Source organism: Urocitellus parryii, chromosome 5 (assembly GCF_045843805.1).
Source record: "Urocitellus parryii isolate mUroPar1 chromosome 5, mUroPar1.hap1, whole genome shotgun sequence".
NCBI lineage: Eukaryota > Metazoa > Chordata > Mammalia > Rodentia > Sciuridae > Urocitellus > Urocitellus parryii.
Window position 1 is genome coordinate 91,715,250 of NC_135535.1, and position 19,153 is coordinate 91,734,402.

General features: G+C 35.6%; 1 protein-coding gene across 3 annotated transcripts in view; it reads right to left on the bottom strand.

The window, feature by feature from the left end:
• Pik3c2g (phosphatidylinositol-4-phosphate 3-kinase catalytic subunit type 2 gamma) overlaps nt 1-19,153 on the bottom strand; it is a 332,111-nt gene that overhangs the window by 94,736 nt on the left and 218,222 nt on the right. For all 3 annotated transcript variants that reach the window (XM_026391946.2, XM_026391945.2, XM_026391944.2), the window contains 4 exons: nt 17,286-17,378; nt 15,710-15,839; nt 12,298-12,434; nt 10,244-10,413 (listed from right to left, as the gene is read on the bottom strand). In XM_026391946.2, the coding sequence (XP_026247731.2) occupies nt 10,244-10,413; nt 12,298-12,434; nt 15,710-15,839; nt 17,286-17,378 (530 nt within the window). The remainder of the gene's footprint in view (nt 1-10,243; nt 10,414-12,297; nt 12,435-15,709; nt 15,840-17,285; nt 17,379-19,153) is intronic.

Genomic DNA, 19,153 nt, shown 5'->3' on the forward strand with positions numbered 1-19,153 from the left:
TAGTCTTAGTACCTGATACAATATTTTGATGATATTCTCTTATATATAATGAATGTAATAATAAATTAACACCATTCTACAGGGAAGGACTTGTGATAATTAAACACTTAAGTGGGAAGACCATGTGAACAAACTTATTATGATTCTATCATTTTGTTGTCAAAATTCAATTCTTTATAAATTTATGACAATTTTTTCCAGAGATGATTAATCTGCAAAAATGCTAAGAGTTTTTTTTAATAGATTTCCATATATAATTTCCAAGTATATATATACTTGGACATTTTAGAATATTTATATGAAAAGCAGATAGTAATAACTAAGGGTAAATGAGTTCTCTTGATATGAGAAATGCAGGATAGTTAATAACTTGATCTGTGTTACTTTTGTGTCAGCTTTTCTTTAAGTTGTGTAATAGATATAATATTTTATAAAGTCATTAGAATACCAAGATCATTGTCATAAGCATTTAGATTGCTGCTACACTGAGGATACATAGAGTTTTAGGCTCTATCTCTGCCTTTTAGATGACTTGAACATAGTTAGAGAGGTATACTCTTACAGTTTTAGAGCACTAAAACCATTTGTCAAAAGGTACTTATTAAACATCTACAGTGGATATGTGCAAGGCTTAAAGGTGAGGTTAAAGAGCTTTAAAACCCACTGTTCTAAAAGCAACATAAATGTATTGAATAATAACAATAGTGTTTTGATAAAATTGCTCTAGAAGTACCATGGAGAAACATTTGGAGGATTATGTGGGTAGAACAGAGGAGAGTTCTGCAGAAAGTTTGATCTGATCTGATAATAGCTTAGAGGATGGTGGCATACAGATACAGGGAAGTGGGAAGACAAAAAACAAAAACAAAAACAAAACAAAACAAAACAAACAAACAAACAAAAACTCCAAAAGAAATAAATGGGAAAGACTTCATTATAGTTTAGAATGTGAGAAATAAGAGGTGCCAAGAATAACTTTAAATTTTCTTTCCTTGTGTAGCTGGGAGACTGTACAGAACCTTTCAGGGTGGCTCAGCTGTGAGCTACATTAGAGGGACCTTGGAGACTTTCAAAAGTGGATGACAAGGAAGATATTTGTCTAGGACCTTAGAGAAAAGATGTATGTAGGCTGGAGGTAAAATTTTGTGAGTCAATCTTCTGTTTCTGAAAAGATGAAGTAGGCATATTTCTCCTTGTTCCTCCCACTGACTACACTAAAAATCCCTGTAATTTATATTTAAACAAACATAAAACGACTCCTAAAGGCATAGAAAATAAGACACACGACTGGAGGCATCAATACTCCAGAAACAGCATGGTGGTGTGTTCTCTGAGTTTTCCTTTGCCTTTAATATTCCAGGCAAGTGGCTGAAGAAGCCTACGATCTAGTATGTGCAGAAATACCAATGGGTGCAGACAAAAAATGGTCCAAGGGAAGCCTGTTCTCTCTAGCCAAAGTACCAAAAAGGGAAGCTTAACAAAACATAAAATGATTGGATGAAAATCACTTTATTCCAGCCAAACACGGCTGAAGAGTGTGACCAAAACTCCCCTCACCTTGCAAAGGGCAAGGTGGGGAGGCTAGACTTCTGCTTTTATTAGGCTATAAAGAGGTACCTCAATTTCTTGCTAGGTTGTTGTCTAAGTCATCTAACTAAGGGACTGCAGGTAGAGACACACAGGTCAGTGGAACAGAATGAATAACATAGAAATAGACCTGCACAAATACGGCAAACTGATTTTTTTTTTTTTTTTTGGTACTGGGAATTGCACTCAACCACTGTACTACATCCCCAGCCCTATTTTATATTTTTATATTAGAGACAAGGTCTCATTGAGTTGCTTAGTGCCTCGCAGTTGCTGAGGCTGGCTTTGAACTCATGATCTTTCTGCCTCAGCCTCCAAACTGCTGGGATTACAGAAATGTCCAACAGCCGACCTGCCAAACTGATTTTTAACAACGTTTTGAAAAGCAGTTTGATGGAGAAAAAATGAATACTCCTTTGAACAGATTATACCGAAACATTTGGGTACCCACAGGTAAAAATATAAACCTTGATCTAAACCTCAAACCTAAAACAAAAAGCTAGCTAAAAATAGTTCACAGGTAAATATAAAACACAATACTGTAAAACTTTTATGAAAAAACACAAGGGAAATCCTTTGGGATCTAAGACTAGGCAAATAATTTAATTAAAAAGTTTTACTCTGAGAAAAACAATGTTAAGTGACTGGAAGATGATATTTTAAAACTGGGCAGCAAAGTACTAGTATTTGGAATATATTTTTAAAACTCTCAAAATTTAATGGTAAAAAAAATCAAACAATACCAGTAGAAACTGGCAAAAGACCTGAGGGATATTTCATGGGAGAGGATGTGTAGGTGGAAAATATTTACAATGAAAAGATGTTCAATATCATTAGTCACAGGGAAATGCAGATTAACCTATAATGAGGTATCACCACATATCCATCAGAAGGACTGAATTTTTTTTAAAAAAAATGACAATATCAAATGCTTGTAAGGATGTGGAGAATCTGTCACTCATACTTTGCTGGTGAAAATTTGAGATCTGTACAGCCATTCTGGAAAACCACTTGGCAGTTTCTTAAAATCCAAAGCAATATGTACCTACCAACAATTATACTTTTGAGCATTTATCTTAGAAAAATGAAAATATTTGTTAAAAAATCCATACATGAATTGCTCATAGCAGTTTTATTCATAATAACCAGAAACCTAGAGTACCTCAGATGTCCTCCAGCAGATGAATGTTTAAACAGACTGTGGAATACCCATATAATGGAATATCATTTTTCAGCAAAGGGACATAGCTTTGAAAATATAACAGCTTGAATTAATCTACAAACTATGCTGCATGAAAAGCCAATCTCCAAACATTATATTTCTATATGGTTACCTTTATGCAACTTTTTTTTAACTATTTCTTTTAGTTGTCAATGGACCTATTCATTCATTCATTCATTCATTCATTCATTCATTTATTTATTGATATGCGATGCTGAGATTCAAACCCAGTGCCTCCACATGCCAGGCAAGCGCTCTACCACTGAACTATAACCCTAGCCCTATGCAACATTCTTGAAATGACAAAATTATTTAGAAATGGAAAGTAGATTGGTGGTTGCCAGGGGATGAGGTTATAGAGGCAGAGAGTGTGAACGAGCTAGGTGAAGGTTCATGAGGGTGACATGAGGGATCCTGGTGGAGACAAAACTGCTCTGTAACTTGACTAAAATAGCATCAGTAGCCTGGTTGTGGTAACTGCTATGAGATGGTATCACTGGGGGAAAATGATCAGGGGTATATGGGTCTGTATGTATTGTTTCTTACAACTACATGTGAATCTATAATGATCTCAAAAAGATAAAATTAAAAGTTTTAGGAGTTATCTGGATATGGACATGAAGAGAAGCCTTGTTTATAGATGATACTAGCTTCCAGAAACCATAAAGTGATAAGAGATGAGAGCTCAGGGGAGTCCTAGGGATCAAACGTTTCACAGCGTGAGAAAAGAAAATCATCTTGAATCGGATTTGAAAAGACGAGAAAATCTAGCAGGTGAGGAAGCACTGCAGAGAGCAAGTGAAGAGAGATTCTGAGGTAGGAGTCAACACTGTTAGAACCTGCGGATAAGTCAGGTGAAATGAGGAAGGAGTATTGCTGGATTTAGCACTACGGAGGTCATTGCAGATCTTAACAATTTATGAAGAATAAATCCAGATTGAAGTAGCTCTGGTTTGGTTGGGAGGCGAGGAAATGGAGGTCAAGTTTATGAACAAGGTGTTCAGGAAGTTTGTGAAGTTGAGCAGAACAGTATGAAGCCTGGGGGTTTGGAGACAAAATCATTTAAACTTTGAGGAGATACGTTTATCTTAAAAGATTATTACAGAGGGAGAGGATAATATGGAAGGAAAGAAATGAATTATTGATAGTACAATGTTCACCCAAAGCAGGGAGGAAAGTGGCTCCAAAGCATCTCTTGGCTTTAGAAAGAAAGAAAAAAAATCTGGTTTTATAAGAGAAAGCCAGAAGTTTGGGTGCAAATGTAAATCTGTGATTTTACATTGGGTAGAAGAGCAGCATTGGTTCAGATGGTTTTATTTTCTCAATAAAGTAGGAGGTACGTTCATCTCTTTAGAGAATTGTTTGTGAGGGATCTGATGTTTATCTTGAAAAGATAAAGGACAAATTGTTGTGGAGAGTGGGAAGGTGGCCACAGAACTTCAGTGCCATCACAGGGCCAGCAGGATGATCCATTTGAAAATGGTGACGACTTGTTGGCTCAGCAGTTTGACACTGACTGCTGCCGTGTAGCAGAGTGAGCGGTGGGTTGCTATGGCCCCCAATCCTCTTAGGTGTCCACATTGACATTCACAAGATGCTCCACCGTAGGCTGTGTTTTCCCCTTTCCCCACTGATTTAAGTCCTGTTTATGTTATACTTGCTCTTGAAATCTTCCCCCTGTTGCTAGCCCCCACAATGGAAATGGTCTTACTGTAAAATACATTATTGAGGGAATGGACAAGCCATGTTAACTGCAATGAATTCACTCTGAAATAGCTGAGGTGCTTATATCTTCACAATGAAAGCCTTTCATTTACTGAATTGTTCCTTAAACAAATACGCACATACTCAGAAAAGGATGTTCCATTTTTAAGTATTGCACACATAAGCTATTTCAGGGTACAGTAGTTCCCAGAAGCAACTTCCTCAAATGTGAATTATGCAGTCTAGATAATACCACTGGGCTTGGTCCCGGTAGTGCAGGGTGGTCTTTGACTACACTAAGCTTAATAGAATAGACGTGGATGTGCTCTAAAATTATAATCACATATCATAGGTATTTAACTCATATTAGCTTTGCTATGCCTACTAGTCATTTAAAAACATTTTTAAAGACAGTTTCACATTTCTGCCTGCCTTTTAACTCAAAGAGAAAATGCCTGTAGATGAGAGAGCTGCCCTGCTACCTTCACACTTAGTCTCAGTTTTTGCATGCCTTTTGCAGTGCAAACATCTTGCAAGACATTTGGTTGTAGGTTTTAAAGATATGAATTTAGTATACATCAGGGCCATAAATGTGAGATAGCTATGTCATTTGGTACTAACTAAAGAAGCAGCCATCTGTGCCAGTGCTGGAGAGAACAGGCGGTGTATTGGGATCATGGAGAAAAGACACTATCCTGGCAAATTCCCATGGTTCTATCACCTATGACTTATGACCTTGAACAAGTTACAATAACTGAAACTTCTCTCTGCCTTCAAGTGTCAAAGAGAGAACGCAAGAGCGTTCTTGAAGAGCTTCTGTTTGAATAGAGCTATTGCTAGATGATGATTTAAAAGGTATTTTTGACTATTTCTATTAGAGTCTGATCCCCACACTTGATGCGGCACCACACTACAGAGCACTTGCTTTGTGCCAGCTCAGGAATGAGCTGCATCACAGCCTCCGCAATTTGGGAGGAGCCATCTGCTTCAATGTTGGTGATGGTGGCAGGGATAGGAAGAGGGGAAAGGAAAGAGAATTCTAGCAAGAATTTATGATAGTAGAATCTTTCTATTGGACTCTATGCACACAGATATTTCTTCTTTTTGTGGAGCAACTGATAAAAATCAGTTAAAAAAAAAAAGATAGACACACATGCTTCAATGATGTATTTGTACCCTGAACTAAAATGTGGGACTCAGTGAAGAGGCATATTTTGTTGTTATTATTAAAATTATTTGTATTAATTTCATAAATTTCAAATATTTTGTCACCAGGAAATACTATAGTAAAAATAAAATATCTTGTTTTAAAGATTTCTAAAAGTTGTAGATATGCATAATGGTGAGTGATATTAACATAGAAACAAATGACTAGAGTGCATTGGGGGATGTTTAAGCTTACCCTTTTCTTGATATCACACACGACCTACATTTTAAAGAGCAAATTTTGCTGCCCAACAGAAAGAACACAAGTCTCTGATCTAATATCCATGAGTTAATTGAGAAGGCAAACTTGCAATCTCCATTGGATAGGATAGAACCTTGTATAATTAGGCAATGCAAGAAACCTCACATGTACAATATAATGAGAACATAAGGGTGCATGTTACTATTACAGAAAGAACATTTAACGTCCTGTGAGATCTCCAAGCTCCCAGCAATTATTAACTAAGGGGAGTCTCACCAATAATTTTTAAAATGTAAAACTTACCCCCACCTCCTCTAGTCTGGCCTCTTTTGTAAATTCACTGTGTGTCCCTAAGTTAGACTGCTGGAAGTCCTTGATCTTTAACTGCTTAATAACTTCCGATACTGGCTCAAGTATATTATCCCTCTTATTTGAAGAGGGTAGTTTAAATAGCTCCCTCTTCAAGATTATCAGTCTACTTCTCTACGTCTAATATAGTGGGTCTGATTTGATAGTGGAGTAGGATTTCACCACAGGGCAGGAAGAGATGGCTTACATCCTTCAAATTGCCGTGTATGTTCCCCTTGAGCTTGAGTTGAGGGGTGAACTGAGGTCATATGCTTGGAACAGAAGTCAGAATGGATGTGAGGAAAAGCTTATCAGCGCTATAATACTTGGGTGAAGAGCTATTTGTGATATCATATTTTAAGTAGGGGTATAATCTGAAATTAGGTGGGAGGTGAAAACCAAGAATAGCCATATTACCTCTGAAAACATTGAAGTCACCCGTAAAGTTACAAAGATGCATGACCAAAATTTATGTGTCGGGCTTGAAGTGGGCATACTGTTTCTTACTGAGTTTAACCCTATGGGTAGTTTTCCCAGCAATAAAAGCAGAGCACTGATTCTTTAGTGATGAAGCTCCTTTAGTAGACTTACATTTAGGAAACATTTGTAGTCTTTCTTTGAAGACTAAATTTAGAGTCAGGGCTATGAAATGCTTATAGTGACAGGCATATGTTACCTTAAACCAGCTGTAAAGGCTCACCGTGTGACCCTTGTTCTTTTCTCTCTGGGGTGTAGGCTAACTGAGCACAGGAAGACAGAATCCTTACACTGTTTAAGTTGTTCTCTTTCCCTTCTTCCTTCTTTCCTTTCCTTTTGTTCTCTTTCAAACTCTTCTTCACCTTTTCCATATGAAAACCTATAAATTCTCTTCTTGAAGAATATTAATGTTTCTTAACAGAGAAACTGTGTAAACTTACCCTGGTGAGGTAAATATAATGGGGCTTTCAAAGGAAACATAAAACAGGGGAATGATAAGGTGAAATAGTAGAGGGGTAATGGTGAGAAGGGGGGAATGACAGACTTGTCCCTGGAGAGTGCTCCATTCATATGTGGTGTGGAGCTTGCCAGGGACTAGCTTTGTGACACTCTGTAGGAACTCTGGGTCTCCTTCCCCAGACTCCCAAATATGGAATGACCTTTAGGTCAAAAAGTTGTGCAGTGAATTTCCAGTTATGGCAACAGAATATGGACTCGTCCTGAATAATGTTTTATTTAGAAAAACTTTCTGAAGTGAAGGGAAGTAAATTTGATGACACTTTTGGAGTGATCTTTCCATCAACCATAATTGAACCTCTTTTTCTATACTAGATGCTTAAGATACAAAGATGTCTTTAAAGGCATTCGCAGGTGGTGAGACATTACAAAGTGTACTTTCCTGGTGGAAGACTCACAATGTTAAGATCTGCTTTGAGTGAGAAGGATCACAGTGATTCTTAGTAAACAATCATGATTAACAAACCAATGAGACCCATCTAATTTCATTTAAGTAAATCATAACATGTGGGAGATTATTAATTTCTATTAGCATTTGACTTACAATGAATAATGTACTGACCCAGAATGACTGGAATAGAATAAAATTAATTTTTTCATATGTTAAGAAAGTTTATTTTTAAAAGAAGATGGTTTCAAATTGAGAAGATTAAGAATTTAAGTATTATAATACCCAAATTCAAAATTAAACTTAAAAGAATTACATCAGTGGTAATTAGTGAAAATAATGTCAAAATTACTGCAGATATAGGGAATTTCTGTGAATAGTATCTATCACCCAGAGATGTGATCTTATTTCTTGTCACTTCATTTAGAACACTTACAATTAATGACAACAAACATGTATAAAGCCCTCACTTAGTGTTAGACATTCTTCAAAGCACTTTACATATATCAACTCAATCTTCAAACAAAAATCTGTTTTATCAATGAGAAAACTAAGGCATAGGGGAGTCAAGATCATATGGTGACCCGATGGTAGCATGGAATTAAAAAAAAAAACATAGAATGGCTCCAAAGTGGCCTTGTTTAACCAAGGCTCATGCTGCCCCTAAAAGTATTTAGAAAGAAAGCTACTAGAAAGACTTAATGCAAGGTTAGCATTACCATTGTGAAAGTTCATATGGACTGGAAAGATAGACTGAAAAATAAGAGTTTGAAACAATGAATGAGAAAAGCAATAAACGTCACTAATAACTGATTTTCTTAATATTGCCTGTTTTATAAGAAAAAAATAGCCATGAAGGAATTATTGAGTTAAAATATAGTTTACTGCTATAATAATATCTTTTGTGCAATAATATCTTTTACGCAATGTGATATATCCAAAATGACTATATAGAAATTATTGTCACCAGAGAAATGAGTGAAAATTGTGGATGCACAATTTGATAACTACTCAATTTGTATCTTTGGGAGAGAAAATTTAAAAAAATAAAGAAAATGATTAAGCAGTAGTTCAAAAGAAAGCCAACAGGCATCAGAAGGCTGAAGGAATTTCTTATTTCCACTGTAGGGATTAGCCAAATTTTATCCAGAATCATTAAGTAATGCTGGGGCTGAACTGCCCTTTGATTTAATCTGCTGGTGTAAATCCTATTTAATCTCACAATTAAAACTTAAGAAGGGATTGTTTGTTTACGCACAGGATGTGAAATCCTTCACATTCATAAGTGAGATGTTGTTTTTTCTCTCACTGAAGTCAGAAAGTTTAAGACAACCTCAGAGTTGGTGTAAGCATGGAGATAGGATTTCTAGGTTTCTGGAGAACTCAACTGAGAAGGGCAGTTCTGTGTGATCTCTCATCCTGGAACACTCTTCTCATGGATCTTCACCAGGTGACCACTCATTACCCAGTACTTTGTCTTCTCTGAGAGGCCTCTTTAAAATAGTATCCCTGCCCCAGTCATTTTCTACACCATTTCTCTGCTTTAGTTTGCTAATGGAAGTTCTCAGTTCCTAATATTATTTCTTCACTTATTTATTTGTTTAGTTGTCTGTCCACCCTACTACAAAGAAGTCAGAGTTGGCATCTGCTTTGTTTGCTATTGTATGCTCAATGCCCTTGAATGGTAGGTACTCATTCTGCATTTTTGGAATGTTTCAAGGGTAATTCAGTGTGGGAGGTGTGCTAGTTTTATGATAGAACAGTGGTGATGCTTTGGGCAATATACCAGATGTACGCATCAACTCGGGTTTCACTGTCTATTCAAGGTCTACAGGAAAGCAAAACTATTACTTCAAATAACTCAAGCTGGGATGGGATTAGTATCTCATGGGGGAAGGCTGAGCTAGTCAATTAACTTTTTTTTTTTTTACTTTTTAAAATTAGTGCAGGATAGTTAGACATAATAGTGGGGTTTATTGTGATATAGTCATAAATGGATGTAACATAGTTTGCTCCATTTTAATCCCCAGTACTTTTTCTTTTGGACCCATCCTTTCTCTCTTCCATACCCTCCCTCTATTGTATTAGTCTTCTTTCTATTTATTTTCAGTTTCATATAAAACTGGAATGCATTGTGATATATTCATACATGCACATAGCATAATTCCCTATTCTTTTCCTTTTCTTCCTCTCTTCCCTTTGTCTCCCACTTGTAGTCTAATGATCTCTTTTCTGTTCTTGTGAAATCACTTTTTATTATTATTATTATTATTATTATTATTATTATTATTCCTTTTATCTTTCTTTCTAGCTTCCACAAATGAGAGAAAAACATTCAACCCTTGAATTTCTGAGTCTGGCTTATTTCACTTAGCATGATTTTATTCAGTTCCACTAACAATTTGCAAAAACCCAATTTGTTTCATTAACAAAAATTTGCTCCTCATTCTTCTTAGGTATATAGTCACATTTACTTTGCCTAGGGGGATTTGAGAGATGGGAAGCAAGTCATCTTCAGAGTTTTTATGCTATTACATGTTACATAGTACTTAGGACATTGCTTAATTATTATAATAAACATTTGTGCACTGACCTTTTTATCCCTCCAAATGTTTGTGCATGACCTAAAAATTTTCCAAAGTCAATATGAAACATGTGGCCGGACTTTATCAGCATGATATTATCATTGTGACGGTCACAGACTCCCAGGATGAACGTTACCACACACCAGCCAGCGCAGGAATAGAAAAAGTTCCTCAAGGCCTAATGAATTGAGAAACAGTAACACAAAAATAGAAAAAAAAAGTGAGAAAATGTGTTAGCCTCAGAGATAATGGTAAAAAATAAACGAGAAAAGCAAAATTTTACACAATTGAGAACAATTTCTGTATCTTAACAGAGAGAAGGGCCTGGATAAGTGGCTGATTCTTGATATGACATAGAAGATCACGAAGCAATCTTCTCTTTAGCATTCTTTTTCATGAAAATTGGGAAAAAGTGTCTCATTCACATGGAGTTAATTTTCTTAGCTTACTGGAGAGGATTTCTGTTTGTTTTTTTTTTTGATGCCTCAACTATACAATATTGAATGATTTTTTTTTCAAAATAAAAGAAGAAAAACCAACATGGACCAACACTGTCTTTCCACAGAGGCAACATTCAAAATATTTTAAATACCATTTTTAAATATTTGAATTTTGGGGACACAGAAAACCTATACTGAGTTACTAGTAACATTTTGTTTACCCTTAGGTTATCCAGTTAATTTCTGAAAGTATTTCAGTACAATATACATTAGTGAATGTCTGTGTGGCTAGAAGCAGATTACCACTAAATTAATTGTGGCTTATGCTTCTTTAATAATCAGAGGTTTCTTTCCAAAAATAGTCTACCACCCCGCCAAAAAAAAATGGTCTTAGGAACATGCATCGCGTTCATCAACTTTGTGTAACCATGAGGGGTTGGTTGTGTAAAGGTTACAAGTATCCCAGAATGACATGGAAAACTTGCTGGAGTGGAAGTCTGTGACACTGAAATACATGCCAGGACACTTGGATCGCTTAGTTCCAGGGCTCTCAGGTACCTGATCAAGTCAATTATTTGTCTGTCTAGAATTTCTTCACCTATAAAATGAAGATAGTAACATATTTCCTATACATGGTAGTTGTGTAAAGCAAATGTATGTGGATACACTTCAAAGCATTGATGAGAGCTGTGTGTGCAAAAATCAAGTTGAAATTTTAGGAATAGTTAAAAGGCATATTTTAAGATAATCTCATTATTTGTTATTTGGCACCTAAAACCCTGCTTTTGGCTTCCCTTCAAGTTCATTATGGTATGGAACAGAGGAATTCCTCAGTCTCCTTATCATGGCCCATGTTGGATAGGGTGAGCAATCATCCCTGTTTTCCCCAAACTGAAAAGTTTCCCAGAATGAGAGGATGTCAGTGCCCAGGGCAGTTCTGACCAAATTAACATTGGCCAGTATTACAATTTTAGATGAATTAGTGCTCTGGGTTACCAAACTATACAAGTTCATGAGTTGGTAAGTAGAACTAGGCCTGACTCTAGTCACACTCAACCTTCACTCAGGAGCCTAGTATAGAGCAGAAACTGCACAACTGTACATTATAGACCAGGTGTCAAAGTGATATAAACTGGGAGCAAAATGTTTGCAGTACATTTTGTAAAGTACACACACACACACACACACACACACACAATTATGCATTCTACAAACCATCACAAGAATGGAAGACAGAAAAGCAGAGCAAGTAACAAAGTATTTAGCAAAGGAGGGGTGGTTATTTATAGAAATTAGAGATTGTGTACAAACAAGTGGAAATTACTTGAAGGAGGTAGTTTCAAGGGGCCATCATCTTGGGTGAAATTGTTGTAAGAGAGGCAGCTGAGCAAAGAGATGTTTTATTAATGGCTAGGAATTTCACTGAGAATGAAAACCAAACATAGAAATGTTTTATCTCGTTAATATGTCATTTAAACTGTGTCATTATTATGAGACTGATGATGAGAGAATTAGAACTCAAGGTGTACTTAATTTACTTTCCCATGAATCAGAATACCTAATGAACCAAAGCATATTTTTATTTAAGCACATTACTTAAAATTAGTTGCAGCAGGACAGACCTTGTCATAATCGGTCTTTAAGTGGTTGTGCTGGCTGAACCACTTTTTGATGGTGTTTTCTTTCAGGGGTCCTATCAGCCCAGAATGGCGATGGATCTTTGCCAGGGTGATAGCATCAGGCACCATCTGTATTAGTCCTGGTGGATTAGAAAAAAGAGATTAAGGAAATGGTTCTTTCTTCCGAGGATGAGGGAGATTTAGAAAATATGTCTTGATCTATGTAACAGCAACAATAGTTGTCAGGACTATTTGGATTACCCTTTTCCTTTCTAAGACTTCTCTTCTGCAGAAGCCTATCTGGATGGGCTCCTTGTAATTGTTCCTAAATCCCAGGGATCACTTGGGGTTGGATCAGATCTATCATAACAATTTCAATATTTTTTGTAGAATTATGGTAGAGAGCCAATCTAGGCGATCTCTCAGAGTCCCCACTGAATCAACAGAAGAGAGGATTAGGTGTCATGACTGGGACACCCATTGCCCTGTAAGGGAGGACATTTGAGCTTATATGACCAAAATATTTCTGCCTTAAGTGAACCCAATGCAAATCTCCATAAACAACATTTAAAACATATTATAAAAGTCAATGTTCATATTAATAACAGTTAAATGTTACATTTCTGCTAGGGAAGAGAATATTTTCAGTAAACACATGGAAGCCACCTGCTCCTTCCTTTGCAGTTCACATTAGAGAGAAACTATAAGAAGGAATTTTTTAAGGGAAGCATGTGTTGATTGAACTTAAGTAGGACCTTTGCTCCAGTGGCCAAGGTTTTTTGCGTTATGCACCAGAGGTTATTAGCATGTAAATATTTTCAAGGCTTCTAATTTTCAGTGTGTACAGAATAGCAATTAAAACTCAGTGCTTAAAACTCTCCCAAGACAAATGTCCCAAAACACCCCATCAGTGCCGAGTTTTATAAATAAAATCATTGAAAGAAATTAAAATGCAGAGTTCTCATTTCCATAATCTGCACAAGTGTAAGAGCTGCAAACTCAAATACCCAGAGGGACCAGGGACACAGATACAACTGTACAAATAGAGAGATGATTGAGTTTTAAAAATTAAATATTTTTTGAACAGCAGATACTCAATATCAATCTTGGAACCTGATGAAGAACATAACCTAATCTTCTAAAAAATGACATTTGTTTTAATCTCTATTTTTCTTAGAAGTGTTTTATTGGTGTCATGTCCTATACAATCTGATATTCATAGAAGCTTGTCAGTAGAAGGTGGGGGGCTTGTTTGTTTTATGGCATCTCCGACTTTGGGCAAGTCTACAGTAATATTTTGCTGAATTCTTTGATAAACTTGAAGAGATTTTTTTGCCACAATTACATTCTGTGATTATAAACAGATCTGAGTGGATGGAATTGAAGAATTCCATTGGGGTCAGTGATTTATTCAATTTATGAAGGAAAGGTGATCTGGGTTACATTAAAAAGCTCAGCCTGGCTCATTTGGCTTTATTTTTATTTCTTTAGTATATGAGGATATGAAAGAATTAGGTCTCTGATGTGAGAAAAGGGAGGTCAAAACTTAAGAAATAACAATCTCACAGTAACAATAAAAAAATTTTTTTTAACTAAAGCTTTAGAATGGGTCCAGAGATGGGACATTGGGCATGGAAGCAGGAGTTCTACAATCAGAATCAAAATAATTTGGTGGTATGACTTATTATTGAGCCCCTTTGAGGTATTGAGTTGCAAGGAAAGGTAGCTTGGAGGCCCTTCTATCCTTCGTATTCAAGTCTCAAGTCACAGTTGACCTTGAGTCTGTTGGGCCCTCAGGAACTGAGGAATAAGGCAGTGATAGCTCTTTGGGGTTTACTGACAGGTTTAAACTGTAGCTCTGTTTGAATTTTAAAAAATTAATTACACAGAGTAGGTCCCTTGTGCAGGGATATGGTGTCAGCCCTCTGTTTACACACATGTATGTGTCTGTTATAATTCACACAGATTATAATGAATTCTAAATGGCCGTGTTCTTATGTAAAAGTGATTATGATATATTAGGAATTGTTTCTTTGATTTAGCATGATTGTAATTAAGAACAACTTTCATCTGATGCTTTGGTCATAATTTGGGTGTACATTATTTCATTGAAAATGAAACTATGTTTCCCTATTAATTTATTGGCTTTTATAAAGGAAAAGCAAAAAGTGTTCACAGTTTGCATGTGTGACCGTTTTTGAGTTGATATTATATCTTCTCAAAAGTCTTAGAAATTAGAATTTTCAGTTCTGTTCTAAATATATAAAATTTATGTTAACATTAAGGTAGTAACTGTATTTGTTTAGAATGAGTAGACTTTTCTATTACAGATGGTACCTGACTTACGATGATTTGACCTAGATTTACCTAATTTACAATGGTGCAAAAGTGATATGCATTCAGTAGAAAACAGTACTTCCAATTTTCAATTTTGGTCTTTTCCTGGGCTACCTATATGTAGTACAGTACTCTCTTTTGATGCTGGGCAGAGGCAGTGAGCCATAACTCCCAGTTAGCCACATAATCACAAGGATGTTCAACAGATACTCTGTGGTGCATTGTGATGATGAAGTATGTTTGGTAGGTTAGGTGTGTTAAATGTATTTTTGACACAGTACACTTTTACCTTATGATGGCTTTATCAGTGCATAACTCCATTGTAAGTCAAGAAGCATCTATATTATCTAAGGAAATGAGGAAAAAAATGAGTTCTTAATGTAGCTAACTGTTTTCTTCTTTTGGTACCAGTGATTAAACTCAGGGGCACATGACCACTGAGCCATATCCCCAGCCCTGTTTTGTATTAAAGACAGGGTCTCACTGAGTTGCTTAGTGCCTCACTTTTGCTGAGGCTGATATTGAACTCAAGATCCTCCTGCCTCAGCCTCCTGAACCGCTGGGATTACAGGCATGTGCCACTGTGCCCAGCTATAGACAACTTCTTAAAATACTCAAAAGAACATCACAATTAACATTTGAATTTGAAAAGGTCCAATTACTATTTAAAAGCATGTTATGCTTTATATAAATTTTGGCTTATCAGTTTTTCAGTTTTGAAATTTCTTCTTCTTCTTTTTTTTTTTTTTTTTTTTTTTTTTTTGGTACTGGGGATTAAACCCAGGGGTACTTTACCACTGAGCTACATCCCCAGCCTTTTTTTTGTTTTTTATTTCGACAAAGGGTCTTGCTAAGTTACTTAAAGCCTTGTCAAGTTGCTGTGGTGACTTTGAATTTGCAATCTGCCTGCCTCAGCCTCCAGAGAAAATTCTTCTTTTAGAAAGGAAGAATTTGTATAGTTCTTTGGATTTTTGAATTTGTAGTCTAAAATGAAAGCTGTAGAAAGTTTTGTGGCATATTATCAGTGAATGTGTGAGATGAATAATGTAAATTGATTCATTTTTTAATCTGTACTGACCTTGGTTTTTTCCTGTGGATAGACATCTATAAATGATCATTTGCATATCTAGGCCCTCCTGCAGCCAAATGTTGTCCATCACTTGAATAATCTGCAGAACAAGCATATCCTGGCGAAGATCATCTCCAGCCTGTTAGAAACAAAATTATAGACTCTGAGTTTCTCCTTGAGTTCCATTAAAAGCATTCAAATATGGTATATGTCATTTCTTTTCCTGGATACATTTCCAGCCTGACTTAGACTGGTTTCACGTGTTTTATTAGCACTAAAAGTACCTTATGTTTCTGATAGAATACCAAAGAAAACAAGAACTTCCCTTAACATGATTGCAGAAGCCACCAAATTAGAAGGGCTGCTTGGAATGTTGTTCCTGATAATAATCTTTCCATTTATTATCTGTGTGCGATTTCTCAGATTTCTCAGAGTCTAGTGAAGAGAGGGTGAACAGATGTTTACCCAAATTTCAAATTTCACCAAGAGATCTGTTTCTAAGTGAAGATCATCTGGTATGCATAAGCTTATGCACTGATACATAGTTGGAAAACGAAGAGTTTTTGACTTAGTAAATAGTACACGCATGATTCAGCAGATTGTGTCAATGATTTCTCTTGTTATGAGGCAGTTAGTTTTGGGAAAGAGCTAACTTTGATAATAATAAGAAATGATGAAGGGGTGATTTTTCCAGGAAAGGTGAACGAGTTGCAGTATGTCCAAAGGGGAAGGATACTACCATGCTCCCACACAAATAAACCGTTTGATTCCGAAAATGTTTTCTAAATTATACACAGAAAATCTTGACAAGATGGGAGTTTGTGGAGTTTTTTCCTTTCTGAAAATACAGCGTTGAGACCCACAAACAATTGAGGTTACAAAGGTCAAAGCAGAAGTGTAGGCATGATAATCCTCATTCTTAAAAATAGACAGTCAGAATCCACCAAAGATTCACTCTGAGACCTTGTTGAATAATTGACTAAATTAGCTGGATGATTGGCAGTCTTCCTTGTTACTAAACAGCTCTCTCATTAGTCCTTCCTTCCTACCAGTCTATAACTCTGATACTCCCTTTTATTCTTTTTTTTCCCCCTATGGCATTTACGATGAGAATGGAACCTGTACCTATTTCCTTTGTATTTGCAAAAAAATAAAATGATCCAATTTATTAAAAGAAGCAAGTACTTTCAGATAAAAATCATATGTTAAATTAATTGACATCATTTGTGTTACCACTAATTGTGATTCTAATTCAGTGTCAAGGCCAAAAGAAAACTTTCCTCTTAAGGGCTAACCATATACTCGACTTTCTGTGCAACTGAAAAGTAATCACATACTTTCATTTATTTAAGTATATTCTTAAGTTCTGCACTGAAAGTTCTCTGGCTTTGAGCCAGTAATATTTGATTTATTGCCAATCATACTTTGGCATGTATTATAATTTTGTAAAAAGGCAGAATCTAAAATAATTGAGAAATCTCTGTTGTTGCCAGAGGAAAATAGCTGTAATCATTTCTTCTTGTGAGTAATAAATCAATAGTTCTGCTTATAGAATCAATTTGATGTTTTGGAAGGGGTACAGTACCTTGAAAATAATGCTGATGTTATTGCCCATTGGATTAGCATTGATGAAAGTAATCTTCAATGGCAGAGCATTAGATGTGAAATATGAACATGCCTATAGGAAGACAAGAAGAGAAAAATGGTGAGTGGAATAAAGCAAACATAATCGTCTTTCCTGTAATCATAATCCTCTGCATTATTTAGTATATGAACAAATAAGACACATATAAGTAATTTTTACACTTTGGAACAGAGAAACATATTTATTAAAAACAAGTAAACTTTAGTCTAACAATCGATTCCTTTATAGCAGTCCACTTTTCTATAAGGTTTTGCATTTTGCAGTTTAAGTTACCTTGAGTTAACCATGGTCTGAAAATATTAAAAGGACACATTCCAGAAAGACATATTTTTAAGTTTGAAACTACATACCATTCAGAGTAGTGGGATGAAATCTTACATCATGCCACTCCATCATTCCCAGTATGTGAATGATTCACATACATTCATTTTTTTGCAGTATATTCCCATTGTATATGCTACCTGCCTGTTAGTTAGTTAGTAGCCTGTTTGATTTTTAAATAGACCTTTGCAGTATAGGCAGTGCTTGTGTTCAAGTAACCCTCATGTTGTTTATTAATTACCGAATACATGAAAGTGGTGATGCTGTAATTTTATTATAGTGTATTGATGCTGGCAGTTTTATTACAGCATATTGTTATGATAGTTCTATTTTATTATTAGTTATTGTTATTAATCTCTTACTATGCCTCATTTACAGATTAAACTTTTTCAAAGGTAAGTATAAGAGAAAGTATAGTATATGTAGGGTTTAATACATCTGTGAGTTCAGGCATTCACTGGGGGTCTTGGAACATACTTTTGTGGGTAAGGGGAATATTATCTCATACATTTTGGTAACAGATATATGAGCTAATGCATATAAAATACCTTACACTGTGCCTGACACTAGTCAAGTACTTTTAAATTTTAATACATTTCTTTGTTGTTGTTGTTGTTGTTGTTGTTATTTCAGTTTGAAATTGAGAAGCCAGCTTTTTAGCAGGTTGTAAATCTTCAACTACAGTTTTTCTTCACTGAGCATCAGTAGTGTTATATTTAAGGTTTAAGTAAACTAGGAAGTATGTAGGTATTGTGTTTGTACTAGTTGGTTAATAGGTAAATGTTAAAATTGCTATCTTTTTTGATTTTTTAAATTTTAATTGGTTATATATGACAGCAGAATGCATTATAATTCGTATTACATATATAGAGCACAATTTTTCATATCTCTGGTTATACACAAAGTAGAGTCACACCATTCGTGTCTTCATACGTGTACTTAGGGTAATGATGTCCATCTCATTCTACCATCTTTCCCACCTCTATGTCCCCTCCTTTCCCCTTCCTCTCCTTTTCAAACCCTTTGCCCCATCTAGAGTTCATCTAATTCTCCCATTCTCCCATGTCCTCATCCCCACTCCACCCCGCCATTATGAATCAGCAGCCTTAAATCAGAGAAAAAATTAAGCATTTGTTTTTTGGGGGATTGGCTGACTTCACTTAGCATTATATTTTCCAACTCCATCCATTTACCTGCAAATGCCATTATTTTATTCTCTTTTAATGCTGAATAATATTTCATTGTGTATATATATAATATTTTCTTTATCCATTCATCTAATGAAGGACATCTAGGTTGGTTCCACAGTTTAGCTATTGTGAATTGTGCTGCTATAAACAAAATTATTTCTGTCCTACAGCACACTTTAAGGAAACAGAGAAACAGAGTTAAGAAAGACTTGAATTCAAATCTGAGCTCTGTATCTCATTATTTGTGTGACCTCAAGTAAGTTACTAAATGTATTTGTATTCCACTGTAAAAATGGA